A 27,799-nucleotide genomic window follows, 5' to 3' on the forward strand; every position below is an offset into this window, starting at 1 on the left:
GGGATGAGTGTGGTGAGGGATGCTGGTGGTCATGGGATGTGAGCGTGGGCCCAGTGGCAGGAAATGGGACTGGTGAAGCTGGGACAGCCCAGGGTGGGCAAACACCCATTGGGGAGAGGCTGGGGGTGCCCTTAGGGGCTTTCTGGGGCAGGGAAGATGCCCAGGGGTGTTCTGACGTTACTCAGCCACATCGGCGCTGCCCCTTTGTCCATCCACTCTGCCTTCCTCACTGCTGAACGCCTCCTCGCACTGTGACAGCTCTGCAAGGGCCCTGGGCACATCCCTGGGCAGCTCTGGGGCAGCTTCCCTGTGTGACAGCAGCAGCAGAAGGGTGGTTAGGGACCCCCGGTGCCACCAGCCCAAGGATGAGCCCACAAACCAGCTCTGGGCGTGGTGCCGGTGCCCTCAGCGGGCGCTGCCAGTGCAGGCGGCTTCCGGAGCTTTCTAGGAATCGGCTCTTGCCCAAGCAGTGCTGCCGGGCGTGGAGGAAGCAGCCGTCCTATGGTGCCTCCTGGCCCTCAGCGGGCTCAGGCCGTGGGGTGGGGACACTGTGGGGTCTGCATTTCATCTGTCTGAGCTGACACCAGCAGCCACAGCCCAGCCCCAAAGTCCCATTCCCTCATCCCCCGTGTGTCTGTCCCCGTGTCCCCACGCCGTGGCCACTCCGCATCCCTCCCACCCAGGCAGTAGACAGCGGAACAGAGAAAGAGTGCAAAAATAGAGTTTATTTCCATTTTTATCACATAGAAAAAAGCGAGCGGGTGTTTCTCGGGGCTCACCCAGCTGCAGCAATGAATACAGTACAAAACCACCCCCGCTCGGAGCTCCCACACAGCCACGGGACCGGGGCTGCGTCAGGCTCAGGAGGATGGGACTGTGCCCAAGTGGCTCTTTCCGGCCAGGGATGGACACAAATAAGTTAAACTGCAATAAGTACTCTGAGTTTAGCAAGGAAGGGGGACAGAGCAGAGATACAGCACCCCAAAGTGCTGGGGCTCCCTGGGAAAGCCTCATCTTGGTGAGGCTGCTGCATCCCTATGGTTCTTCCATCTTCCCTCCCCTCCTTCCCTAATGGTTAATAAATATTAATTACTAGAAATAACACCCATCAGATGTGTCCCTGCAGGCTGCAGCCTGGACAGGGAGATGCTGCTCTGGAGCACCCTCATCCTGGGATGAAGGTGGTTTCCCTTGGGATGCTGCAGCAGCCCCAACAGCGCGAGCCGTGGGGAAACTGAGGCACGGGCAGTGCCAGCAGCAGCTGCAGGGGCTCAGCCCAGCTCCAGAACCTCATAGCAGAGATACGCTTGTGTTTAAATATTAAACAAGGGTGATGCTGCACAGGTACCTGTGCACGGATCCACCGCGGGATCCCCTGGCGCCTGCCCGGGGTCGTGGGCGGGGGAGCATCTCCAGACAGATAAATATTAAATAGCCTTAAATATTAAATAAGCAGAAAATGGGGTGCTCCCGGGATGTCCCTCAGGTGCGACATCCACAAACAGGGGTCAGAGGTTGGCGAGGTGCCGCAGTGCCCGGTACGCCGTCTCCAGGAACCGCTGGAAGTTGGCCAGGATGAAGAAGCCGCCAACTTGGTGGCGGAAGCGGGAGGAGAAGGTGGGGAGGGGGTCCTGGTTCTCCGTGGGGTACGTCACCGTGGCCAGGCCTAGGTCCTCCATCTGCAGCCAGGCAGAGGCAGTGGCATCAGCTCCAGGCCTGGAGACACCCCCCTGCCCCTGTGTGCCCTTCCTGGGCATGCAGCCCCCACCATGCCCTCCCCTCCTTTGGGATGCAGCACCTGCTTTACCCACCTGTCCCCACGAAGTCCCCCTTTGCCCCCTCACCTGCTGCTGGATGTTGGAGGACAGGTTGGCCATGTCCAGCTGCAGGGTCTCCACCAAGGCAGCGTGCCCAGGCAGCAGGTCCCGGATGGTGGCCAGAGAGCCGTGGTAGATGCGGAGCCCGGCACGGATCTGGCTGAAGCAGGTCTCCTGTGGTGGGCATGGTGTGGTCAGCGGGGCTGGGCATGGCCAGGCCACCAAGACACAGGGGGCTCTGGGGTGCCTCAAGCCATGACAGAGCTGACCAGCTCGTGGCAGGAGTGGGCTGCCCGTACTCACCGCCTGGAAGGTGCGCTTGTGACACTGCTCCAGCAGCGCCTGTGTGATGTCCAGGTCCTGCCGCACCAGCAGCAGCTCCTCCTCCTTGCACAGCTGGAAGGTGTCACACTGCAGACAAAGGGGACAGGGTCAGGACACCAGAGGACCCCAACGCCCCCAGCACCCTGCAACATCCCATCCCTGTGCTCTGGGACCCTCTGCAGCCCAACCAGGAGGAGGGAGGGGATGGAGTGGACCTGGTGCAATGGGGATAGAGATGTGGCTGCCCTGGCAAGTGCGTGCCCAGGAAGGTCACCACGTGTTCCCAGTGGGTGCCCCAACACCCCAGGGCTGAGCCTTGGGCAGCGCAGGGGACACTGCTGGCTCCTGGCCCTGCAGTGCCGATAAGGCCAGGGAGGAGAAGGTCGCCTTATCTGTGACCTCGCAGTGGCTGCCATTCCCCTTCTGCAGCGTGTGGGACTCACCACCACGCGCTGCAGCGCGGCCACATCCCCGTGGATCTTGCGGGTGAACTCGAGGTTCCTCTGCAGGAAGAGCTGGAAGTCCTGGTCCCCCGAGAGCTCGGTCAGCGGTGCCCCATGCAGCGCCTGCCACGGCGCCCACAGCAGCACACCCAGCAGCAGCGCCAGCCCACCTGTGGGGGACAGCGGCTCAGCACCCACCAGACACCCCAGGGAGCCCCGACCCCTCATCCAGGATGGGCTCAGCAACCGAACCACCCTGGGGATGGTGGCAGCAGTGTGGCATGGGGAAGGGGTAGAGACCCTGAAAAGGGAGAGGGACCAGTGTTCTCTGTGTCCCACCGGTGCCGGGGGCAGCAGAAGGGGGCTCTGGGTGTAGGTGTAGCAGGTGCTACAGGGTAGGGTGGGTTTATGGGCGCTCTGGGTGTGGTGCATGCAGTGGGGACAAGTGGGTGCTACTGCTGGAGTGCGTGGGCTGGGTGCAGTGGGGGCAGTGGGTGCTGTGGTTGCTGTGGGGGCAGCAGGTCCTATGGGCAAAGTGGGGCTTAGGGGTGGTTTGGGTGCAGTGGGAGATGGGGGTGCTGCAGTGGGTGCTGGGTACTCACGGGTGAGGAAACACATGGTGGATGCCCGGCTCGGTGCCTCTTCCTCTGTGCAGTGCAGCCCTGCCCTGCCCAGCCCGGCCCGGCTCCGCTCGCTCCTGCCCGGCTCTGCTCATCAATCGGGGCATTTATAGTCCGCGGGCCTCGGGGATTCTCACTGATGAGGCAACAGCGCGATTGCTTCACTTGCGTTAATCACAGCATGCAAATCTCGGGAAGCGGGTGCTCGGCCGCGGCCACACCGTGGGGCTTTCCCGGGGCCGGTGGGCAGCAGTGCCCCTCGGTGCGGCCGCAGTCGCCCGGTGGAGCCCAGGCATTGAGGCGGGTGTCAGGACAGGGCAGGTGGGGCTTTGGTGACTCATTAACCTGCTCGCAGGGCTCCCACTGCGCTGGCCTGGTGGGCCAGTGCCCAGCACAGCGGGGTCACGCGCAGGGTCATGCGCAGGGTCACTCACAGGTGACCGGACAAGGGGATGGTGGCTTCTCACTGCTGCTGTCACTCTGGGGTTGTCCCCATCCCCAGCCCATGTGGGCAGCACCCCCTGTCAGCTGCCTTCGACCCTCACCTCGGCATCTGGGCGGGTCCTGGCGGTGTGACCTTCATGGTGGTAGCACCAGCTGGAGGGGGCCAAGGTGTGACCCTGCCCGGGCAGCACCACGGGGCCAGATCCTGCCTTGCTGGGCACTGTGGGGCCGGGTTGTGCCCCGTGTCCTCAAGCACTGGCCAAATCAGGCTGACCCCACCTGCCAGGGGCCAGCTCCCCCTCTGCCCCTTCAGCGAAGAGGCTTCCAGGGCAGCCCTTGGCAAGGGGTAGCTGCTCCCGGCCCCGTTGTGCTGACGAGGGAATTTTGGCTCGTGACGTTTCCCGCAAGTCCTTCCAGGATCTGTTGGGCCGGTGCCAGCTGGCCGGCTCTTGCCTGGCACGGGCTGGCTGGGGCACGGGAGGCACCCACTCCCTCCCCTCACAGCCCTGGGCAGGGTGACCCCAGGGCAGCATTGGGGTGGGGAGGCTCATTCTGCAACCCTGACCCCTGGCTGGGTCCCACCGCTGCCCTCCTGGAGGCTGTGTGGACAGGAATGGGGACAGGAATGGGGAGAGGAATGGGGACAGGGAACCCTGTCTCTGCAGATTGCAGATGTTGGTGGGCACCGTGATGGGCCACACACCCAGTGGGGTCCATTTGTGGGGTACAGTTTGTGGGGTACAGCCACAGCACCAGTACCAGAAGCTGGAAGTCCTGGAAGTCCTGGAAGTTCCTGCCTCCAGCTGGGAAATAAACCCCCATCAGCTGCAGCCAATCCACAAGTACCAAGCAGAGCCTTCCTGGCACAGCCAGGTGTTAAGTCTGAAACCTACTGATGACCTCCCTTCAAACCTGGCAGCACTGAGCGTTCTGCCCTCCGGATGCATGAAATGACCTTGGCAGTAGAGATTCATAGGATTTTTGGGAGGAACAGCCCTCCCAGCTCTCCCTGTGCCCTCCCTGGAGCCAGGGGGAGCCGGTGGCCATTGAGGGGCTCAGCCTGGTCCCCTCAGTCTGTGCACCCACAGGATCACCCCAGAGCAGATCTGTCCTCTCAGCAGGATGGTGCTTTCAGGAATTGTGATGGGGGTGGGGGGGGTTGAATCAGTGCCCAAAGCCCCTGTCAGCTTTCCAAGGAAGGAAGTGGTTTCAGACCCGAAACTGTGGGTGTTGGGGAGTGGGGGAGGGAGCTGGCCCAGCAAAGCCCCCTCCCCCATGGGGCTGGAGCTCCTTGGTCCAGGGAGTGTCCCGGGCACCCCCCCGCTGTTTTCAGCCACGTGGTCACCCTTCCTCTTCCCGTGGCCCAATTTGGGCACCCTCAGCCCCTTCCTGACCTCTGCCAACACACCAGCACTCCTGGGGTGTCCTTGTGTCCCCAGTGCCAGCCTTAGCCCCCCTGGCTGGGCTCTCGCCTTCTCTGGTCTCCCCTAGAGACCCTCAGAGGGGTAATGGGCTGGGACAGCCCCACAGTTGACCTGCAGCCCTGGCTGCCTTCCTGGCATGGGGGTGCTGGGACATTCCCAGATTTTCTCAGAGAACTCATCCCAGATGCTGCTGGGACCCACCTGGAGTGGCTTCATGTCCCCTGTCCCCATCACCCCCAGGGCTGGTGTTGTGGGGCACAAAGGGGGCCCAGCCCGGCCCTGTGCCTTTCCCAGTGGAATCCTCTTGGGATACCATCCCGGAGCTGCTGGGGCCTCTCCCAGCACCACTGGGACAAAGCTCCAGTTCCCCAAGCTCAAGAGGAGAGCAGAGACCCCAAACCAGCCCCATGCCCCCTCCCTATCCCAACAAACCCACAGCTGGCGGCACCCAGGCTGGTGTTTTTCCATCTTTTATTTTAAAAGTCATAATTGAAGTTTAACAAAGTTTGACCCCGTTGTTGTCGTGGGAGCCGGGGGGGCACCAGTGGAGACCCCACTCCTGCTCCCTCCAGCCCCACTCCCCTCGCAGCCCCTCTGGCATCGGCTCCGATGTCACCACAGGGATCCTTTTAAGGATGTTTTTTGGGGAGGGGGGGTCCCACCACAGGTGCAGGTGGTCAGGGGGTGTGGGCCTAGGGAACCCCCTGTGTCCCCTCCCACAGTACAGACATGCAGGGATTTATAAAAGAGGGGTCTGGGGGGGACGGAGGGCCCTGCTCAGCCACCATCTGTCCAAGGGACAAATAAAAAAGTACAGCCAGGGCCCAGGGTCACGGAAAACCGTCGTCATCGTCCTCTGCCATCTCCTTGGCAAACTCTAGGTCCTGCTGCTCACGCTCCCGGCGCTCCTGGAAAGCAAAGGCCGAGGTTGGTGGCAGGTGGGGACAGGAGCCACATCCTTCCCACAGCCATGGTGGCTGCAGAGAACCCTGGTGAGATCTCACCTCTGCAGATTCCAAGTCCTTGTTGTAAGATTTGGGTGGGAACCTCATGGCCTGGAGAAAAAGAAGAGGAGGATGAGCTTGGAGCTGAGCCAGCCCTGAGCCGTGTCCTGCTGTCCCCCCCAGCAACAGATTGTGCTCACCTTCACGGACATGTTGTGGATATCGAGGCAGAAGGAGATGCGCTGGTGGAAGGCCAGCTGGGGCTCCCGTGTGGAGTAGATGTCGATCATCTCCTTGGACTGGACGTAGCCCTTCTCGTGGTTGATACTGGCCTCGATCACGCCGTCCCGGATGGCCTGTGAGCCCGGGCACGGGGCAGGGCATGGGGTGTCCCCGAGGGCTCGGGACACGGCGCACAGAGCGGGGATGCGGCGCCCTGAGTGTCCCCAGTTCTCCCTGGAGGAGCCTCAACCCAAACCCAGGGGCATTGCAGGGAGGGGTGTGGGGGATGGGGCAGGGTGGGGGGCTGTGGGCACCCCAGGACCCCAAAAGGATGGGGCTCGCTGTGCTGGTACCTTGGCAACGATGAACTCGGCATCCTCAGGGCTGTCCAGCTGCAGCTTCTGGGCGATGTCGGCCAGGGAGATGCGGGAGTAGGAGAGGCTGATCATGCGGACACCTGTGGGGAGAAGGGAATGGGACGCAGCCCCCCAGCCTGCCCAGCCTGTGGAGGGTCCTCAAACACTCTCCTACCTGTCTTGATGACGTTGTGCCTCAGCCGAATGATCAGGGTGTAAGTGCCATCAGCCTGGAACTTGTCCCCAAACTGGTCAAGGACTTGGTTGAACTTGGCCAGGTTCCCTGTCCTGACAGCTGGAGGGAAGAAGGTGGGAATGGGGGAAGGAGAAAGGCTGGGGAAAGTGAGTCAGGGCTGGCTGACTTCCTCCTTCTCAAGTGGCATCTGCATCCAAGTCCCATCAAGGGGAGAGAACTCCCATTGGGTCCCTTCCCACTCAGGATATTCCATGATTCTCTGACACTGCGGGAAGGACAGAGACAGGCAGGGGTGGGCAGCCATACCCTGGGTCAGCAGGAAGTAGGGCATGAGCGAGCGCTTGAGCGAGGGCTGCCGGAACTGGAGCCTGTCCGGGATCTCCCCGAGGAGCAGCTCCACCACAATGAGCAGCTTGTGCACCTGGGGCAGAGTGAGACCCTGAGTGAGTCCCCACAGGGCCTGAAACCATCCCTGGGCACCCCAAGAGGTCTAGCACCCATCCCCATGGGGCACACGACCCCAGGAGAACCCAAATTTGTTCCTGTCCCTGTGGGGCCTGGAAAGTCCCAGATTTGTCCCTGGGAAGTTCCAAACCTAGGAGGTCCCACATCTGTCATCCCTGCAGGGCCCAACACCCTGGGAGGTCCCAAATCTGTCCCCGTGGGGCCTGACCCTGGGAGATCCCACACCTGTCCCTACAGAGCCCAACCCTGGGGGGTCCCAGATCTCATCCTGGAAGGCGCTGAGCCTGGGAGGTGCCAGGACTGTCCCCGTGGAGCCCAACCCTGGGGAGCCCTGGACCTGACCCTGGGAAATCCCAAATCCCAGAGGACTCGAGTCCATGGAGGCTGACATCCAAGGAAGCCCCAAACCTGTCCCCAGGATGTCCCAAAGCTGGGAGGTCCAGAACCAAACTCCATGGGGCTTGACATCCCACAAGGTCCTACATCCAAGCCCTGTGAGATCCCAACCCCGAGGGGTCTCAGACCCAGTGCAGGGGGGTCCTGCCCCCTCCCCACTCACCGTCTGCTTGAAGCCGACGGCCGTGTGCTGCGGGGCCTTGCGCAGGGCGTTGGTCATGGTGCGCCGCGCCTCCGAGTATTCCAGCTGGATGGCCTTGATCCGCCCTGCGCCCACACGGGGCGGGTGGGGAAAGCCACCCAGTGAATCCAACCCGACCTACACGGATGGGGCTCCAAATCCTGCCTGGAAGCCCCACCTCCAGCTGCTCAAAGAGGTTCTCTGAGGAACCGGAGCCCTTCGGTGCGGGGTGCCAGGAGCCAGGGCAGGCACCGAGCCCCTCTCACCTGTGTAGTACAGGTACCGAGCCCACTCGTTGTTGTTGGCCTGCTCGGGGAACACGGACTTGGAGACGAGCTTCTCAGCCTGGTCGTAGAGGTTATAGTGGAGGTAATTCCTCAGGAGCAGGTTCAGGAGCGTGGCCTGGCCGTCGGCGTCGTGGCGCAGCGTGGCCGTGCGGAGCCGGGCGTGCAGGAAGCTGCAAGGTGGGACAAGGAATCAGCGAAGAGGGAGGAAAACAGGGGGATCATGTTGAGGGACAGCCCCCTATAGGCCCCATCCCACCTCCGGACCACGTCGAGTTTGTTCAGGAATTCGTAGATCCGGGAGTGGTAATAGTAACACTTGGCCACCACCAGGTCCAGGGCCCGGCGGTTCTGGGAGCTGATCTTCTGCATCAGGTCATCAGACACCTTCTGAGCCTGCAGGAGGGGAAGGGAGGTCAGAGCAGGGGGATTGATCCTGGGAGGGGCAGAGACCACCCAGGCTGTGGGGCTGAACCTGGGGCGGCACCCAAACACTGAGGGGACAGCGTGGGGCAGGGCCAGGGGGTCCCCACCGAGCAGGAGCGCTGCGGGGGCAGCTTGGGGGTCTCACCTCGGGGTACCTCTTGCTGTTCATCAGGTAGATGACGAGCAGCAGCTGCAGGTAGGTCTCCACCTCTGGCAGGAGAGGGGCTGAGGCTGCTTTCCCTGTCCGTGGGCGGAACTGCAGCTCAGCTTCTGTGTCCATGGACTGAGGGGAGAGAGAAATGTTGCATCTCTGTCCCTGTGCAGAGACAGCTCTGCTCCAGGTGTGACAGGAGCATGGCCAGGACTGCAGGGACCTGTCCCTGCTCACACATGTGTCTGAGCAGAGGGGCTGCTCATCCTCAGTGTCCCCAAATCCCCCTGCCCTGTTCCCTCCTTGGAGAGGGAAACAATCATTGAATCCCAGGCGGGTTTGGGTTGGAAGGGATCTTAAAGTTCACCCAGTCCCACCTCTGCCATGGGCAGGGACACCCTCCACTAGACAAGGCAGCTCCAAGCCCTGCCCATTCTGGCCTTGAACACTTCTAGGGATGGGGCAGCCACAACTTCCCTGGGAAATCCATTCCACTGCTTCACTGCCCTCACAGGGAAGAACTTCTTCCCAATAGCCCATCTAATCCTGCTCTCTGTCAGTGGCAAGCCACTCCCCCTTGTCCTGCCACTCCAAGCCCTTGTAAATAGTCCCTCTCCATCTCTTCTGTTGCTTCTTCAAATCCTGGGATGCCACAGTGACATGACCCCTACACCTTCTCTTTTCCAGGCTGAACAATCCCAATTTTTTCAGCCTTTCCCCACAGCAGAACTGCTCCATCCCTGTGATCATCTTGGTGCTTCCTCTGGATTCCCTCCTGCCTCTCCACATCCTTCCTGTGCTGGGGGGTGTCACCAGAGCAGGGCAGAGGTGACAGAGCAGGTGTCCCCTCCCCAGCCCTGTCCCTACCTCCTCCAGGAATCCAAGCAGGAAGTCCCTGACAGTGCAGTTGGAGGTGAAGAAGCCATGGATGGCCTTGTGCAGCACGTTGGGGTTGAGGCGGCGGGAGGTGGAGGGCAGAGCCCGCAGCGCCCGCAGGACGTAGCGCGGCTCCTTCCCCGACACCGCCTTCTCCAGCTGCTTCACGTGCTCCTTGATGTCTGCGGGGGCACATGGACACCCCTCACCCCAAATCCTCTGCCAGGGGCACCCAGGAACAAAGGCAGGGCTGCCCCCTCACCCTGTCCTGCTGTTCTGGGGTCCCTCTGCCCATGGCCTTGGTGTCCCCAGTGACCTGACCTGTCCTCAGGGCTGTCCCTGCCTGGAGCAGGAGGCTGGTGAGACCCTTCCAGAGTATTGTCCCTCCTCCCCAAGGGCTCCAGCCTCCATCTGCACCCCCATGGGGTCCCACCACAGTAGGGCTGCAGCTCCCCTGACGCTCACAGCCTGTCCCCCCAAAACACACCCTCTCCCTCACAGAGCTGCCCCAATTCCTTTCCACAGTAATCCCCTCCAAAACATAAGTCCATCTCCCATTCTTCAGTGACTGCCCCCAAAACCAACCTCCCCCCTTCATTTCCCTCACAGACTGCCCCAAATACCCTTCTCCACAGTGTTTCCCCCCCCAAAAAACACACCTTCCATCTCCCTTTCCCTCTCTGTGCCCCCCAAACCCCTTATCCCATAGTGACACGCCCCCAAACACAGCTCCCCTCTCCCCTTCCTACACGGTGCCCCCCAACTCCCCTTCCCAAAAGTGCTCCCCCGTTCCTCTTTCCCTCAGAGCTCCCTCCAACTGCCCACTCCCACACTGATCCGCCCATTCCCCTTCTCCAACACCTTTCCAGCCGCTCTCCCACCCCCCTCAGGTATCTCCACCCTGACCCCTCCCCAGTCCCCCCAAGGCTCCCTATAACCCCCCTCAATCCTCTTCCTCCAACATCCCCCCTCTCAGGGGTTCCCCCGACCTGTCCCAAATCCCTTCAACCCTCAAGACCCCTCAGTTCCCCCCCCCATCTCCACAAACACCCTCATTACAACAACACCCCCCCCTCACCCTCCAACGTGATCGCGTCCAGCTCCCGCTGCGGCTGCCGCTCTCCGGCCGCCTCGGGGGCCACCGGCGCCGCCTCCTCGTGCATCTCGACGTCGGGGGGAGCGGGCGGGGGTCCCTCCGGGGGTGCCTTGGCCTTGTCGCCGCGGCGGCGGGACGCGCCGTCCTGCTTCATGGCGTGACACTGCACAACGGGCCGCCAGGCGCGACCAGCCGAGCGCCGACCGACACACGATCGTCTCCTTCCGCCTTTCGCTCGGCCGTTTCCGCCGTCGCTCGGGTTGTTCCGCCGCGCTTTCGTATATTTCAGTCACCGCTCGGAGAGTTCCGCCTCTCTCGCTCGTGGAGTTCCGCGACGCTCTCGGGTATTTCCGTCTTCGCTCGTAGATTTTCGCCAAGTTCTCGGGTGTTTTGGCCTAGACTTCTCGGAGGGTTCCGGCATCGCTCGTGTTCTTTCGGCTCTCTGTCTCGGGGATCTCCGTAGAGCTTTCGGGTGTTTCCGCCCGGTGCTGAGCAGTTCCCGCCTTTTGGGGGCGCGGGCGAGGGGCTAGCCTTTGCTGAGGCGGAGCGCGAGGTTCCGTGAGGGGCCGGGCGGGGGACAGGTCGGGCATGTCGGGAGGAGTCCCGTGCGGGGCCACACTGGGACCAGAGATCCCGTAAAGGGTTCCGTGAGGGGCCGGTCTGTGGTGGGGGACCCCGCGAAGGGTTCCGTGAGGGGCCATGCTGGCCCAGAGATCCTGTAAAGGGTTCCGTGAGGGGCCGGCCTGTGGTGGGGGACCCCGCGAAGGGTTCTGTGAGGGGCCATGCTGGGCCCAGAGATCCAGAGAAGGGTCCCATGAGGGTCTGCACTGGGGCTAAGTCGGGGATCCCGTGAAGGGTCCCGTGAGGGGCCTCACTGGGACCAGAGATCCCGTAAAGGGTTCTGTGAGGGGCCATCCTGGGACCGGGAATCCTGTGCAGGGTCCTGTGTGGGTCTGGGGATCCGTGAGGGGCCGGGCATCCTGTGAGTGGTCCGGTGAGGAGGCGGGGTCGGGGCTTGGAGTGGAGGTCCCGTGAGGGGCCAGACTGGGTCTAGGGGTCCCAAAAGAGGCCATGTTGGAGCTGGGGGTTCTGCGAGGTGTCTGGTGTGGGACTAGAACCAGGGTGTCCAGTAAGGGTTCCAGGTTGGGGCTGGGCTCCCTTTGTAGCTGCTGCAAGGCAGAACCTGGCCCCTGGTGCTGGAAGTGCTCCTGGAGCTGTCAGTGTCCAGCCAGGTGAGCAGTGCTGCCCCTCGCCTCCAGGGACCCTTCCAGGGCCCCGCAGCCTGAGGGACACCCCGACTTCACCCCAGGGCTAAGTGCCCACATTTTTGGTACAGCATCCCAAGCTTGTCAGATGTGCTGTGGGACCAAAACCACACAAAATTAAGAAATTGACTTTGAAAACACCCGGTTGCTTAGCAGGAAACTGCTCTTTATTTATAAAGTGATAATGAGAGGATGGTTGCTCTGAAGTGCTGCCCGTGTCCCTCAAGCATCTCAGGGACAATGGCAGCACTGGGAGCAGGGAGGTGTTGCTGAAACCTCTGGGATTCCCCAACCTTCTGGCCACCAGCAGTTCACGGAGCCCTCAGTGAACCACAGAGGGACCAGGGAGAGTCACTCCTGGTGTTGCCTTCTGGCGTTTGTTTCCTCTGCCTTCCCTTTCCCTTTCAATTTCCCCTTTCTCTTTGCATTCCCATCCACTTCAGGTTTCCTATACCCTTCTCTTTCCCATTTACTGATTGCAGAAGCGGCAGCAGCATTTTTAGGGAAGCAGGATTACACGAGGCATCACAGCCAGGCCTGGGATTCTTTGGGCTTGTGGATTTTCCCATTGTCCCTCTGCATTCATGGGGAGACAGACAGACAAATCCCCTTGGATATCCAGCCCTTAGCATCCATAATGAGTTTTCCTGCCTTAAATTTGCCTTTCACAGCCAAAGTATCCTTGAGCATGAACAAGGATGGAATTGGGAGAGAAACCTGTCTTGTCATCAGAGATTTTCCAACATCTTGAGGAGGTGTTCCCTAGGCTGAGCCAGGTACCTCCTACTCCAAGCCACTCAGGAGATTGAGGGTATACAGGACCACGAACAGGGCTGCCATGGCCTCGAAGGGCTGATCCCTAGGGACAGCTGATCCATCTTCCTGGAGCTGCACTCCACTCATCTCCACCAGGGCCATGGTTAACAGCTGTTCCTCCTTGTGTGGGAAGGAGAGCAGCCCAGCATCCACATGGAAAGGCTCCTTCCTCTTCTCCAGGTCGTGTTTCAGGAGGTTTTCAACCTTCACAACAACAACAAAAAAAGCAAAGTCAGGATTTTAATCAGTAGTCAAGTTGTGACATCAGTATGGAAATGTTAGAATTAACATAGCTCCCGCCTCCCCTTGAAAGGAGCCAAATGTGATGTGTGTTCTCACCAGCTCCAGCTGTTGGGACACAATCTTCCTTTCCAAGGATTCCAGCAGCAGCAGCAGCTGATCCTCCAATAACTCTGCAGAAATAAAGTGGGTTTGGATCCAAAACCACCCCCGAGGTGTTGGAGTTTCTGGTGTGATAGGGATGGGAAAGAGTGAAGAGGATGGGAAGGGTGATAATTTCTTGTAGGAAATGCCCGTTTGGTCAAAAGTTCTTTGGATGTTTTAATAGAAATAATTTGTGCAGCCTCACTGCGAGAGTGATATGGCTGTTTGTCACAGAATCATGGAATATGGAGTTGGAAGGGACCTACAAGGAGAATTGAACTCCCATCCCTGCACAGGACACTCCCAACAGTCCCACCCTGTGCTGAGAGCAGTGTCCAAAGGCTTGTAGAGCTCTGTCAGCCTTTGGGCTGTGCCCATTCCCTGGGAAGCCTGTTCAGTGCCTGACCACCCTCTGGGGGAAGAACCTTCCCCTGCTATCCAACCTAACCCTCCCAGACACAGCTCCAGCTGTTCCCTGGGGTTCTGTCCCTGGTCACCAGAGCAGAGATTGGAGCAGCCCCTTGGGAGGAAGCTGTGACTGCACTTTGAAGGAGCCCTGGATGGGTGCAAAGGGGGTTTCTCTTGTCTCCTCACCATGGGACTCAGCTGTAGATTCCACTTGAGGAAGAGTCAGAGAAGAAGGAAAGAGGGAATGGCAGGACTGGGCATCATCCCTGCCTTGATTTCCCTCTTAAAGTCCCAAAGCCTCACCATGCAAAGCATCAAAGATGTAGGTGATTCCCTCTGCCAGCTGAAGGAGAAGATCTCTTGGAGAATGCTCTAAGGTGCTGAACAGGTCTTTTAAGTCTGGGCTCTCAGTTTTCAGCTGATAACCATCATTTTCCTCAGGAACTTCTTCCATCTGTGGGGGAACAAGGAAAAGAAATGTGAGGATTTGGGGGCAGAGGCTGCTGCTTGTCCAAAGCAGGCAGGTGTGCTGAGTGAGGGGATTTTGGATGGACAGTGGTGACACAGGACAGGTAACTTGTGGGGCAAGAGGTGTGGTCCTGGATGTGTCTGTACTTATAAATCGTGGCAGTAAGAGAAGCTTCACTTACTTTCTGGCTGAGCTCTTGTAGGAGGATCTTGTCCCTCATCACAGTTTTAATGGTGTTTAAGACTATGAGCAGCAGGTCAGGAGACAACTCGGAGAAAATTCGGCAGGCGTATTTAACTTCTCCCAGCACTACTCCTAATTTTCCTTGTGAGGGACCTGCAAACCAGAAGGGATCCAAATCTGTCACTTCTGAACTAGGAGTTCACTGGCATCTCTAAATTCAGAGTTGGAAACCCTTGTATGAGTGTTTCTGAAGCAATATGGAATTTGGGCAGTTGTGATGTCTCAGGGAAGAGGTGGTTTGTTTTATGCTGGAAGATTCCATCTTACCCAAAGCAGGTAAAAGTTGTGCAAGTGGAAGCTGTGAAAATACATTACTTACCATCAGCTACGTAAGCTGCCCTTCTCATGGCTTCTGCTGGGAAATAATCCAGATCTGCAACAGGATAAAAAGGACATTTATGGTCTTCTACACCAGCCTTCCCGCTTGTGGTCACCCACCCAGTTTTCTCCCTGGCTCTTCTCTTCTGAGTAGAAAAAGAAAAGAAACAACCCAAACTCTGCTCTGTGTGCAGTTTATCAACAGGAGCTCTGCAGCTCCTGAAACATAGATTTGAGGCTTCCTTCTTTCTTTACTGACCCCTCCCCAAACTGCATCTTTGACCTTGCATGGGTTATCTGACCTTTCCCAGGTGATTTCTGTTCCTCACACTGCTTCCATCTCTTTGCAGACAAGCTGCGGGTGGCTCTGTGGCTAAGTGATACTTCCTAAAATGTTCTTCCTCTTGTGCACTGTTTCCGGAATGGAGAAATTTGTCATTTCTGGAAGTTGCTTACCCCATGCTCCATCTCTAATGTGTAGCTGGATGGTCCTGAAGGCCAGGGTGCAGCCCTTGGGTATGACTATGCTTTGTTTGTCCTCCTTGGTGCTCTGGATAAAGAAAATAACTTGTTAGGACACCTGAGTGCAGGTGTCAGGGAAGGGAGGAGAGAGAAGCCAAACCTGTGCACAGAGCGTGCTGTAAAATTTGGCCTTGAAGCCCCCGTCTGCCTTGGTGGATTCCTTGTAGACGGTCTCCTCCGAGGCTTCGAGGATTTCAGTGACCACATATAGGTGGATGTCTGTTCTCTGTAGCTGTCGGATGAAGGAGTGATCCATGTTGATTTGTCTAAAGGAGAAAAGGGATGGGAAGGGTCTGGAGCACCAGGAGCGGCTGTGGGAGGTGGAGGGGCTTAGCCTGGAGAAGAGGAGGCTCAGGGGGTATCTTGTCACTCCCATTTCCTGTCAAACCTGTCCTAGTTAGAGGGAATTCCTGCCCTAAGGTCTTAATCTTAGTTTTAGGCTGTTGAAAACCCATTGTTGACCTGTTGTGGGCTGGAGGAGGTGACTGGAGCGTGTGTGCTCCCTCATCATTCCTTACCTTTCTCTTCTCAGTGCCTCCAGTGATTCCAGTGATACGCTCTTCTTCTGGGGTTTGATGGAAAACACCTTGGACAGAGAGGCAGCTCCTTTCAGCTCTACACTTGCAGGGTCAAAAGAAATGCTGAGACCTCCATCAGCTTGGTCAGCGCTGACTTTTGTGAGAGTAAATTGGCTGGAATCTTGATGGAAGGACACTGAAATAATTCCATGCATTATGTTAAACAGGATTACACAGACTCAGCACTGTAAGGATAGCACCCACAGGAAAGCTGGAACATGATACAGTTCAGCCATAAATGACCCAAACACATGATCTATGGAATTTGTGAACTTCAGATTGATAAATTTGGGCTTTACCTATACTTTTACCATCTTCTCCAGGCAGCAGCACATCATCCAGTGTGAACCCTGTCCGCTGGTAGTAGAGAGCTGGGTGGAATATGGTTTTTGATTTGCGCTTTTTTTTCAGTAGATAGAGAGGCCTGAAGTGCTCATTGTCTGCGATGCTCTCGACAGGGACCAATTCTTTGCTTGGATCCATTTGTTTTACAAGGAATTTGGTGAATTTTTTAAACATTCTGCTGTGGCTGAAGTTTTGAAGCAAAGCCAAGTGGATTTGTGCCTTGGGAAAGAGGCAACACAAGTTAAGGCAGATTACTTGAAATAATAGCAGGACATTGCAACAAAGTGTTACTTTAATGCTTAAGATGATTTCAAAATAATGACTCAAACCCCCCCCCCCATTGTCCAAGGACACAAGTTTCACAGGTTGTTACAGGGAGTGTTTGGAGAGGAAGAAGCAGGAACTGTGGGTTGTTTGGCCTTGTCCCTGTTTGCTGATGATCCCCAGTGATTGTGCAGAGAGAACGCAGCTGGCAGACTCTGAGGGTGCTGCTTTTGGAGGCAAATGTCCCCCAAAATAGAGAGAAATCACAGCCCAGCCTCCTTGGGCAGGCCCTGGTGGTCTGCAGGGGAGAGCTGCTGTTTGAGGGCCAGAAAGAAATCCCCGTTTGTTTTCTGACACAGCTTGTTTTTATCAAAAAGTTTCAGTTTCGCTTTTCTGGGTTTTTACGGGATGGAGCTGGGGAGGGGAAATTGGGTAATCCAGACTGGTTTGGGTTGGCTGGGACCTTAAAGCTCATATTGTTCTCCCCCTTGCCATGGTCAGGGACACCTTCTCTATCCCAGGTTGCTCCAAGCCCTGCCCAACCTGGTTATGGACACTTCCATGGATGGGGCAGCCTGTTCTGGGGTCTCACCATCCTCACAGGGAGGAATTTCTTGCCAATATCCCATCTAACCTTGCCCTCTTTGAGTTTAAACCGTTCCAAAGACAAATAGCCTTGTGTGCTCAATGTTAGTAGCACTTGCAGGACTCATTCCCTTGGAAGTGTCCAAGAAGAGAGAAAAACTAAATGAGCACTTGACAGAAAGTTCCCACCAACCCTCTCCCGTACCCAAAGCTTTGGGATTATGCACTTGCCTGTTTGTGGGGTGGGAGGTGTGTGGAGCAGACCACAGGGCTGGCGAGGTGATGTGACCTCTGGAGAGCAGCAGGACTGGGGAGAATCTTCTCAGTCTTCCCTTCTGCTCAGCGATGTGGACTGTTTGCTAAATATGGGAGCTGTGAGTTGCACAGCTGGCAACCCCACAAACCCACGGCAAAAAGTAAATTGATTTCTCTTACCTTGCTCACGGGGGGCTCCCCAAAGCAACTCCTGGGCAGGGGGAGTGTTAGACCTGATCCATGCTGTAGGATCCCTGGCTGTTCACAGCAGCTTATCAGGAGTTGTTCCCAGCTGTGAGGTTACTTCAGCAATTTTACGTCCTCATCACCAGTGTTCCACTTCCACAAATTGGCCGTTACTTGCGTCACTCTTCCTTTTAGTCACTGAGTGGAGTCTGTTATAGGGGCTGTGGATAACTCAAACTTCTACAGATACAGGAGATGCGAGTGCACTGCTGGAAGTATGCCAGACCAGATTGGACAGGAAGGTGCCCCCACCCCTGGCAGCAAAAGGGATTGCATGGGCTTTAAAAGGTCCCTTCAAGGCAAACCATTCCATCCTTGCATGATTCAACTTTATAGAGCCATGTAATGTTGCCCTTCTTTTACAGATGGAGAAATGGACTCAAGAGGGGATATTGGCAAGAAATTCCTCCCTGTAAAGGGGGGTGAAGCCCTGGCACAGGTTATCCAGAGAAGCTGTGGCTGCCCCATCTCTGGAAGTGTCCAAGGAGAGATTGGACAGGGATTGAAGCAACCTGGGAGAGTGGAAGGTGTCCATGCCCATGGCAGGAGGCAGGAATGGATGAGCCTTAAGGTGCCTTCCAACCCAAGCCATTCCATGTTTGCTGGACTCATAGCCATGCTTGTTTAACAGCAAAAGCCATCCATGTGAAGATTCCAGGAGGCAAGAGCAAGTTTTTACCTGAATAGTTCACTTTTATTAGTCTCTCTTAGAATACTGTACAAAGGAGTAATAAAAATATTCACACTTTATTTTAGAAAGTTCTCTACATGAGACTCCTGTATCCACAGCAAAAAGAAGGCTATTGGGAAAAAAACCCCTAAAACTTTGTACAGAACATTCCTTTAAAAAACCCTCCCAACTAATTCAGCTAATTTAACTGATCCAAGGAGGGTATGGACACACCAACACTCGCATGCTTAAAAGATATTCTAGGCAATGATAAAGCAACATAAGTCACAAGGAGGAATATTAATGTGTTAACCCACTGCTGTCCCCTCCTTGAGGGCCAGTACCGAGCTTCTAAAAACAACCCCAAATTGAACAGTAATTCAAACGTAAAAGTACTCAAGAATTAAATAGCCCTCCATCTAGTTTATTTTAAAGGCTTTTTTCTGCAAAGGTTTGGACTGTTTGCCAGCCTGGTAGCTCTGTGAAACAACTCCCAAGCCAGGATTGCTGATTCAGGAGCATCAGGCTGGGAGGACTTGCTGGTTTTCCGAGTGTCCTGGAGCAGGGGCTGCCGTACCCCGTGGATACATGCGTAGTGCTGACAGTGGCTGAGGAGGCTTTGCCCAGTACAAGATGGGACAGGCTGCTGCCAGCTCCTGAGAAGCATTCCAGCCTTTCAAAAGCTTTTCTCCTTCATTGCAGAACAAAAGAGAAAAGTACCTTCTTACCAGGAATTGTTTCTCTGTCACAGAAGATTTGATCTCTCCAGGTGAGAACTTGCCCTGATCATGATGCAGGACAAATGTGAGAGGAAACCTGTGTGGTGTGATCAGAACCCCATTTAAAATCAGTAATGATCAGTTATCTCCTCCATGCAGGCACCTGGGGAAAACTCCGCTCTCAAAGAAGGAGCTCTGCTCACGTTTTGTTTCTCCTCCCACAATGTGGCTTCACCCCTGATCTGTCCCCTGCCAGAACACGTCTGACCACCCCTCAGCCTGCCCACGCTGTCCTTTCACTTCAGACTGCCTCAGGTACACCCAAGAATGGTGCTTTAATTACAATTAACTTACTGCTTTTTAGTTTTAGTTTAGTTTAAATTGATCCTGACACCTACCCTTAAGCCAGGATCTTCAGAAAGATTCTACCCGATGTGTAATTGTTCAAACACTTATTCATCATATATAGATACTTAACTCTCCACAACAGAACGTGAAATCTTTCTTCAACTCTCTCCTTTCCATATGTCTCCTGTTTCCATTTATGTTTCCCTTGATTGGATTCACTAAGCCCAAGTTAATCTCAGTTATTCCATGGGAAAACACCACACCTGTGCTGTAGTGTCACGTGACTCCAGCATCGACTGTTATGATCATTTGTGTGAAGGAGAGAAATAAAAAAAAAGTTTACTTTTGTTGCTAGGCGAAGCCTTAATTACAAGTTTGGGGCTTTAGGCTTTAGAACCTGCTTGTTTGAAAAGTTTATAATCCCATTCTGCATCTCAGTTGATCTTTAATTTAAAGAAACAGGGTCAGATGTCCATAGTGTCAGTGACCAGCACAAGTAATGTGTTCAAAGCTACAGCTGTCCTAATGCCTTCCAGGAGACTCTGGGAATTGTTGTATCAAAAAAAGCCGATCCCTTCAACTGATAATTATTCTAAATTTACAGTTCTGTGATGTGCATATGCTTAGAAATACCCAGCATATGTCTGTCTGTGAGGAAATGTTTGAAAGCATCTAAAGACTGTTTCTGCTGCAAAAAAGATGGTTTTCCCCATGTTTTCTAAGACAATAATTAGTTTTCTTTCGTTTCCCCTGGAGATGGAAGTGGTGTCTGGGCAGACACTCAGGTCTGTTCAGCACCACAGTCAGCATTTCAGGTCCAGCCTCAGCCACCCTGCCAGGACCTGCCCCCCTTGGAGCGGCCTTTCCCGCAGGAATGCTGCTCACGTCTGTGTCATTTCCCAGCTGATTGATGAAATATCTCTATTTTGATCACAATTATCATTGTCTAGTAGCTTAAAGAGCCGATAAGGGTAAAAGAGTACCTCAGCTAAAGCAGCAGCTCTTCTGTCCTGGGTTTGAAGGTTTAACCTGCCCATCAAGGAAGCTGCACATCTGTCAACACTCTGGGGTCTCCAGCCAAACTCTCTTCTCCTTCTACCTGCTTGAAAACCTCCTTTTCACTTGAATTTCCACTTTTCAAACATATTAGGGAATGATTCTCCCTGCATTCCAGCAGCCCTCTGAGGTACACGCCGTATTTTCCCTTCCCTGTAGCAGTCCCATAGGAAGTCTGAGAGAGAAGTAAAGCAACTTGCCTAAAATTATGCATGGACTAGTAACAGATCTGAAATTCCCCCTTCTATATCCTATGCTCAGAACATCCAAAACCTCAACACTCTCTACCATGGACTCTAAAGCTGGATTTGCTACTGCAGGGGAAAAAAAAGCAGATTTAAAAGATTTATACCATTGTCAAAAAAGGTGAGACATTATAAGCACTAAGACAACAAAAATACAGGTTTTCGTGGGGTTACAGGGGAAGACTGAGGGAAAACCCATTCCATTTGGGACACAACGCAAAGGAAAACCAGGTAATTCTGATTTTCAGTAAAACAGTAAAAAGTTGTCTCAGCCAGGAAACCTAAGCCTGCTTTATTTAGGTGGTAATTTTAGAGGGAAAAGACTCAATTTTGTTCCTCTGTGAAATAATCTATTATCAGTGACCCATTGACTCCTTCTGCTGGTCAATTCATCTGCTGCTGGTGCTGCTGTTCACGCAGCCCTTGGGCGTGGAGCTGAGGGACAGATTTCCAGGTAAGCCAGAAATCCAACCCTCGCTTCCCTTGAGTCCATGGAGAACTGGTAAATCCCAGTCACATGCACTTAAGCCACCAAGGAGCTGAAGTGAGGAGACAAATTCCAATGAAATCAAGGATGGCTGAGTGCTTGATTAGAGCAATCAGCCCTCCTCCTGTACCTGTCCATCATCAGCCTCTCCCACACCTGTTCATGTCCATGTTCCAAGGAGCTCCATGGCATTTGTTGTTGGTTAATAAAGAACCTGTCCCCAGCCCTTGATCCAAATGCTCACTGAGCCCCTGGGCACTTAAAAACAGCAGTTTGGGGTGGGGAGAGGAGTTACTTGGGCAGATTTAGGCATAAACTGAAAATAATGGGCATAATTTAGGATCGATCCACCTTTTCCCTGGACCACACGGATGGTGCTGTAGGAAACCAAAAGCTTTGTCAAACTGCAGGTCATTCCCTCCTGGGCTGTTTTTAGGAAAATAACTTCCCTTCTCAGCAGTGTCAACGATTGCAGAATAAAAATCTGTTGTTCACTTCCCCCTCCCACTTCCTACCTAAAACTGGAAATCAGACCCCAAAACAATCCAGTCCTGGGAAAGTCTGGCTGTATCCCTTTGGATTTCCCCCATGTTCTGCTCAAAGCACCCAGCTTCAGGAAGGGAAATGTATTTTAAAGTGCATTTACCACAGCAATAGTACCAGCACTAAAAGCTTTTCCCCTCATCCCTATCCTCGTCATTCCATGTCTGGAATAGATGAGACTCTTCCCAGAATTCATCCTTGTACCTCAAAGTCTCAGTGGTTTTGCATCTACTGATGACCCTGGGATAAGAGAAATCCGGTGTTGCGCGTCCTGTTCCGCACTAAACTACTCTGGAGCTGGTTTGGATTTATTGGGCACGAGGATCCAGCATGCAGAATGTGTCTGTTGGGATCTGCATTTAAACAGCCGCTGCAAAACCACATCCAGTCTGCGCGAAGGAGGAAACGGGGCTGGAGAGAAGGAATCCTCCCTTTGCCCCGCTCCTCCGCCATCCGCTCCAGCCATGCCGCTCAGTACTTGTTGATCCCAAAGATCCGAACTCCGTGGAACTGAGGCAGTTTGGGGATCAGGACACTCATGAGGGAGATGGTGTTGATGATGAAGTGTATCCGGTCATACTTGGTGTAAAAGCTGGTTAGAAAATACCTGGAAAGAGAGGGTGGAAACAGAGGGAAAGCTGTGGCATTCCATGTGTTTGTCTCCCGGGACAGAGCACTGATGGATACTGGGACACGAGGCAGCTCAGCGACCCCAGAATACTCACAGGACGATGGGCATGATGGTGAGGAACTTGCGGGAAGCGGTGAACTGGACTCCATAATCCATCTGCTCCCAGTGCGTGAGCAGCCGGGCCTTGCCCTGGTCCGGGGTCTCGAAGGGGGTTCCCTTCACGGTGTGCAGGAAGATGTACATGCTCTGCAGGACACACAGCGTGAGGCACACGGGGCCCCGCATCCCAAAAACCCCAGATCCAGGGCAGCAGATCTGGGAGCTTGCACCCCCGCGCCGTTCCACTAGAGGGATGTGGCGCTGCTGGAAAACCCGGAGCGGCCAGGGAAGCAGGGAAAGGAGAGTTGGGAAAGGCCGGCGCAGCTCGGCTGCTCCATGTCAAGCCTCTCGCTCGGCTCCTGGGTGTGAGCCAAGGAGGTGGTGGCAAGATTACAGCCCTGGGATCTCTGCGATCGGGAGATTAGCGCCTGCCTGCTTCGGCACGGTGGAACGCTCCCCGAAAACATGCTGGGAGAAGGTCTGTCACCCCCTGATTACCAGGGGAACACAAGTCAGAGACAAAGAGTCTGGCTACACCACAGATCCAAAGTACAGCCACTCCTGGCCTTTAAATTCCTTTTTGTCCCCGGAATTTAAAGCTGCAGGGAAGATGGATGAGAAGCCGGCGGCTCATGAGCTGAGCGCTGAGCAACTCCAGTCTGGGGGTTTGTGGTTGTTTTTATCCCCTGAGCAGCTCCAGTTTGAGGGTTTGTGGAGCTTTTTATCCCCTGAGCAGCTCCACTTTGGGCGTTTGTGGAGGTTTTTATCCCTCACTGGTAATAACTTATCATGAGGGTCCTCAATCCCTGTCATTTTTGTCTCTGGAATATTCCCAGGGTAAGATATTATTTAAAATAAAAGATACACAAGCAGTTGCTCCATCCCTGAAGTTTTTTGTCCCCTGTGCCCAAGGGGACCTGTGTGGAGATTTGATCTTTAGAGGGAGGAATCAGTTCCTGGACCAATCTTTTACTTTAAGCAGAACAAAATCTGGGAGTTAATACTGTTTTTCCTTAACTCTCATGAAGCCAATTCAGGTTTTACCAACCCTAGCGATGTCTTGCCAATATCTGGGGCCTGTCACAGACCCCTTTGGGAACGGGACACGACAAAGGACTTGCCCTGCAGGAAACGAATTCATGTTCCTTCTGAGCAGCCTCACCAGCTGTTGCTGCCTCACCTGTACCTGGGCTGGATTTAAATCCATGACCCAGAGGCACCAGTACAGGCTGAGGGCTGGAGGTTGAGCAACTCACCCAGCATCTTTGGAAACACAAAAGAATTGTTTCAACAGGAATCTCAGCAGATTGCTCAGAGGAACAGCTGGGCCAAGGTTCCCCTTAGGTGCCCCAGGTCACGCCGCTCCCTTACCAGGTTGTGGATGATGTTGGTGAGAGTCCAGACCACAGGGACGCTGAAGAAGGGGATGCTCAGGAGCACGACGTGCAGCAGCCCGATGCCCAGCACGTAGGACAGCCAGATGCCGCGGCTGTTCATGACTCGGGTGTTGGGGTTCACCTCGCTGTGTGCCGTTCCCACGTTCATCCTGGCTCTCGTGGCTGATGGGAGCCCCTGGAACAGAAACACTGAGGTCAGAGCCTGGATCCAAACTGCTCAGCGGGGCTGAGCACCGGCTGGTTGTCAAGCAAACCCAAAATCTGCTGTTTGCTATAAAAATCCCAAGTCAGTTCCCTCCTCTGCCCCTCGTTATTGCCATTCTTAGAGCTGACGTCGCTAACTCCGGGAGTGGTTGAGATTTGGGAATTATGTGTGGGAAGCTTGTCTGTGACAGAAGCTACTTGTGATTTGAGATGTTTTCCTGGAGCCGAGGTGTTGAGGTTCAATCCCACGACTGCCTGACAAAACTCAAACCAATACTTTTAAGCACTTTTAAATCCTCATTACACTGTTAATCATGGAAACACACAGCACAGGAAGCTTCCTGCATGTTTATGGAGTTAGCATGCCTTAAACTTGGGAAGGGAACACAGTATTTGCAGAGGAAAGGCTCTGTATCAACAGATTTCCTAATTAATTTAACTACATTAACAGGGTTCTGCACAGCTCGGCAGGTTTGCTGGTCTGCTCTGGCTCATGTGTTTTGCCTTCAGATGTAAGACTTACAGAGGGGAAAAAAAGAGGAACAAAAAAAAAAATTGCCCCCCAGGGAAGGAATGAAATTCTTCTTGAAGAACGTAAAAAGCAAAAAGGGAGAGATAACAGGGCAAAGTGCCTTGGGAGGATGTTTCAGGAGGAAGAGCTGTGGAGGAGTTGGCCCTTCCCCTACCTGGAAAGAACAGCTGCCACGTAGGAGGAGCACAAAGATGGTTTTCTGGACAATGCCAGGAAGGAGAGGAAACAAGAGAGTGTCACCCTCTCAGAGCAAGTCCTTGGAGTGGTGCCCCTGAGACAGTGAAGGTATCAAGTGGCTTTTTGGACTGACACAGTGCCAGTGGCAGCAGGTATCGGTCAGCTCCCAGGCTGGCTGGGAGCAGGAGAGCTCTGGCTCACTGGTATCCAGGGATTACAGGAAACAGCACAAACTAAACTCACTGTAAAGCTGAGTGTCTTCACACCAAGATCAGGGAAATTCTTATGTAAAATCATCTTTGTGTCCCATGGAAGCGGAGTTTGATGAGATGATCCAGTTCATCCTCCTTGGCTACAGGACCCCACGGTGAGGGCTGTTTCCTGATGTCTGGCCTCGTGGCTTTGCTGTTGCTTCCCACAGCTGGAAGCTGTGTTGCTGTTCCCTCCAGCTCTCCGGAGGCAAGCCCGAGCCAGATCCAACATCCCACTCTCCTCACTGCCAGCTGTTCCCAGCTCCCTCGTGGAGCACTGGGCCTGGCTTGCTTCAGGAGCTGACTCCATCCCCGCTCCTGCCCAGGGCTGGGACTCACAGCCAGCCTCTGCTCCACAGCTCTTGGAATGCTCCAAGTAACTTGCAAACCTCTTCCATCCACACAGGCGGTTGTTGCTGCAGATCCTCACCTTCCTCTATCAGGGAGCTCATACCTGAAGAAGGATTTTGTTTCCAGGAAAGAGGCTGCAGGTCTGCGGGGTGCTCAACTCCCTTGCTGCCCACCCTCCAGCTCACCAGCTTGTGGATATTCCAGAGAAAAGCCCAAAGTTTGGTCTGGAAACAGGACTGGGAGCCAGAGCTCAGCACTTCACCCCTGGCAGGGGGAGCAGCTCTGTCCTAAACCTGCTGCAATTCCCAAGCGCTCTCAGAAGGAAAACTGGGGGTTGGGGTGAAGCATAAATGAGTCAAAAGAAGTCAGATTGTTACAACAACAAAAAGCAAAACACCCTATGGAATGTGTAAACAGGCGTGCTGAGAGCCAGACATGGGAAATAGTTCTCCTGGATGTTGGGTGAACAGTGTCCAGTCCTGGGAGGAGCTGGAGAAAATGAGCAGAGGTGTAGGAAAAACATGACCTGCAAGGACAGCTGGAAGGAAACGGGTTTGTTTAGTCTGGAGGAGGCTGGAGACAGGCGTGAGGAACAGTCGGATGCTCCACAGAGAGCTGTGCCTGTGGGGTTCCAGCTGTGCAGCAGGACAAACCACATGGCTGGGTCTTGGAGCGACGCGGGGGTGCAGGGGGGGGGAAGTGGGAAGGGACTGTCCACAGAAAGGGATCCTTGCTCTCGCTGGAGGCCTTAAAAAACTTCTCTCCAGGAACCTTTCCTGAAGTGACATCGTTATCCAGAGACTGTGGAAGCTCCCTGCAGCCAGAGGTGCACATGGCCGGTGCTGTGGAATTTCCAACCGTGAGTGTAACTTCCAAAAACTAAGGAGCAGCGTGGACTTGGTCTCCTCTGCAAACGAGGGCAGTTGCAGACCCACAGCTGGGTGGGAAAGGGCCCAATTTGGAAGCTGTATGTGAAACAATTCTCCTTCCTGTGCCTCAGTTTCCCTTCCTTGTAAAATTAAGAATTAGAGGGGTGGGATGCTGCAACATACGAGAGGTTAATTCATTCTTGCAGGAGAAACAGACATTGCTGCAATGAGGGTGATTCCATGTCTCCAACTCTGTCCTTCCCCACCTTAAATATTTCACCAGCTCTGCTCTGGGCTGTGCAGCCCTTGGCCCAGCTCTCTTGAATTTTGGATTGCACAAGCCTGGCTGAGGGCACACGAGTTCCCAGAGCTCTGTCTCTACCCTCATCCCACATCCCATGTTTGCTTTCTAATTCCACACCAGGATTTGTTCACCTGCAGGACAGCAAGGCACAGCCCACCATGGGAAGGACTCCAGCACCCCGCTTCCCAGAGCAGCTGCTGCCAGGCTCTGCTTTCCCACTCTTTTTTGGGACAGAAAAGCCTGAATGTTGCACCAGGCTGAGGGTGAAGGTCAGGGCTGTGCTGACATTGGACAGTGGCCATCCAAGGAGGGGAAAAGTCGGAACTGTGGCCAGTAGCAAAGGGCACAATGTGGCGGTGGAGCTGAGCCCTCCCTCTGCCTCATCCTGCCTGTCCTGCTGCCTGTCCAGGGGCAGCTCCTTCCTCACCTTTGTCCCCAGAAGAGTGTGACCACCATCTGCTCCTGTACCCTTGCTTAACGCTTGAACTTGATGATCTTAAAGGCTTTTTCCAACCTAAATAAATGATCCTATGATTTGGCAGTGCCGTCACCCTTCCCCAGGGATTGCAGGATCATGCTCCGATCCTGGCACCCCACTGCAGGATCTTCACTGGGCTGGTGAGAGAGGGCTGGTGAGAGAAGGAGGGCTCAGGTGCTTATCTTGATCTTGAGTGTTCCCAGACTGCAGGTGATGAAGATCCCACACAGATCCAAATCTCTGGCAGCAACAGCTGCCACCGCCCAAACAAATCCTTTAAACCCTTCTTTGCCGATGGCAACGGATGAACCAGAGCACGGAGGACATGGGGGACCCTGGTGAACTGGGCTGTGCTGGGAGGCAGGTGCTGGGTGAGACTGGGACCACAACGCTCCGTGTCTGTCCAGCCCGGAGCCGTGTTGGACATGTCTGAGCCCCAGCGCTGCCCGGTTCCTCCTCGGGGGGCCCGGGGCTGCCAGAGTCCCGGAGGGGACACGGAGAACACGGGGACGAGGACACACGTGAGCCGCCCCGGCTGAGTGCGGGGGTCCTGCCCCCTCGGCCTTTCCTCATGGATTTAACGGGAAATCTTGGACACGAAAGAAAGGCCGAGGCTGGGCTCCTCCGGGCGCACATGGGGTCCCAGACCCTACTTTCCTCCCCGTTTACCCGGGACGGGACGGTGTCCTGGGAGGCCGGGGCAGGACCCGCTCCCGGCCGGGCTCTGCACAGCGCGACCCCCCCGTGGGGACCCGCACGACCTAACTGGGACCCCCCACTCCCACCCCGCCGCTTCCCAGCTCCATCCCAGCACCCGCTTCTCTCTTTTGGGGTGCTTTCCTTTCGGGCCGGGCCCATGCGAGGCACCTTCCCCTGGCCCCGCCGCGGGGCTCGGCCGCCGCCGCCCCCTGGGAGGGCTGAGCCCCCCGGTCCCGCCCCACGCCCCCGGACCGCACTCACCGCTCCCGCCCGGTCCGGCCCGGCTCGACTCGGCAGGGCCGGCGATCGCTCCGCCGCGCTCCCGGTGCACTCCCGGTGCGCTCCCGGCGGCCCCTCGGCCCGCCCCACCGCGGCA

At 55.4% G+C, this 27,799-nt stretch overlaps 4 protein-coding genes across 4 annotated transcripts; all 4 read right to left on the minus strand.

Moving 5' to 3' along the window:
• Positions 1-1,508: 1,508 nt before the first annotated feature.
• Positions 1,509-3,202, minus strand: CSF3 (colony stimulating factor 3; the record flags this gene model as incomplete). The annotated part of the gene is made up of 5 exons (XM_082297283.1): positions 1,509-1,679; positions 1,845-1,991; positions 2,121-2,228; positions 2,585-2,754; positions 3,187-3,202. The coding sequence occupies 5 exons, from the start codon at positions 3,200-3,202 to the stop codon at positions 1,509-1,511; spliced, it is 612 nt and encodes a 203-aa protein (XP_082153409.1).
• A 2,324-nt stretch (positions 3,203-5,526) lies between these two features.
• PSMD3 (proteasome 26S subunit, non-ATPase 3) lies at positions 5,527-10,849 on the minus strand. The gene is made up of 12 exons (XM_082297179.1): positions 10,648-10,849; positions 9,561-9,751; positions 8,688-8,825; positions 8,376-8,512; positions 8,099-8,289; positions 7,815-7,918; positions 7,097-7,211; positions 6,770-6,889; positions 6,592-6,695; positions 6,217-6,372; positions 6,077-6,127; positions 5,527-5,980 (listed from the first exon to the last, which is right to left on the minus strand). Exons 1-12 carry the CDS (start codon positions 10,817-10,819, stop codon positions 5,903-5,905), a joined length of 1,557 nt encoding a protein of 518 aa, XP_082153305.1. The 5' UTR covers positions 10,820-10,849; the 3' UTR covers positions 5,527-5,902.
• Positions 10,850-12,190: 1,341 nt separating this feature from the next.
• Positions 12,191-16,187, minus strand: GSDMA (gasdermin A; the record flags this gene model as incomplete). Its single annotated transcript, XM_082297589.1, has 9 exons — positions 12,191-12,950; positions 13,086-13,159; positions 13,842-13,992; positions 14,189-14,343; positions 14,570-14,623; positions 15,025-15,118; positions 15,191-15,356; positions 15,609-15,804; positions 15,968-16,187. The coding sequence occupies 9 exons, from the start codon at positions 16,185-16,187 to the stop codon at positions 12,714-12,716; spliced, it is 1,347 nt and encodes a 448-aa protein (XP_082153715.1). The 3' UTR covers positions 12,191-12,713.
• A 918-nt stretch (positions 16,188-17,105) lies between these two features.
• ORMDL3 (ORMDL sphingolipid biosynthesis regulator 3) lies at positions 17,106-27,784 on the minus strand. The gene is made up of 5 exons (XM_082297297.1): positions 27,685-27,784; positions 23,533-23,733; positions 22,157-22,308; positions 17,298-22,038; positions 17,106-17,221 (listed from the first exon to the last, which is right to left on the minus strand). The coding sequence occupies exons 2-4, from the start codon at positions 23,704-23,706 to the stop codon at positions 21,903-21,905; spliced, it is 462 nt and encodes a 153-aa protein (XP_082153423.1). The 5' UTR covers positions 23,707-23,733; positions 27,685-27,784; the 3' UTR covers positions 17,106-17,221; positions 17,298-21,902.
• Between the last annotated feature and the right edge of the window lie 15 nt (positions 27,785-27,799).

Source organism: Coloeus monedula (genome assembly GCF_965178545.1).
Source record: "Coloeus monedula genome assembly, chromosome: 26".
Lineage (NCBI taxonomy): Eukaryota > Metazoa > Chordata > Aves > Passeriformes > Corvidae > Coloeus > Coloeus monedula.

What these genes read in the sequence shown, in the direction of transcription:
- PSMD3 (XM_082297179.1), bottom strand. Translation starts at nt 10,819, where the DNA reads ATGAAGCAGGACGGCGCGTCCCGCCGCCGCGGCGACAAGGCCAAGGCA. An exon ending in GGACGCGATCACGTTGGAGG is followed by an intron (nt 9,752 to 10,647) that starts GTGAGGGGGGGG and finishes GTGCCCCCGCAG; the next exon opens with ACATCAAGGAGCACGTGAAG. An exon ending in TCCACAACATGTCCGTGAAG is followed by an intron (nt 6,128 to 6,216) that starts GTGAGCACAATC and finishes CTTTTTCTCCAG; the next exon opens with GCCATGAGGTTCCCACCCAA.
- ORMDL3 (XM_082297297.1), bottom strand. Translation starts at nt 23,706, where the DNA reads ATGAACGTGGGAACGGCACACAGCGAGGTGAACCCCAACACCCGAGTC. An exon ending in CCAACATCATCCACAACCTG is followed by an intron (nt 22,309 to 23,532) that starts GTAAGGGAGCGG and finishes TGTGTCCTGCAG; the next exon opens with AGCATGTACATCTTCCTGCA. An exon ending in ACCATCATGCCCATCGTCCT is followed by an intron (nt 22,039 to 22,156) that starts GTGAGTATTCTG and finishes CTCTCTTTCCAG; the next exon opens with GTATTTTCTAACCAGCTTTT.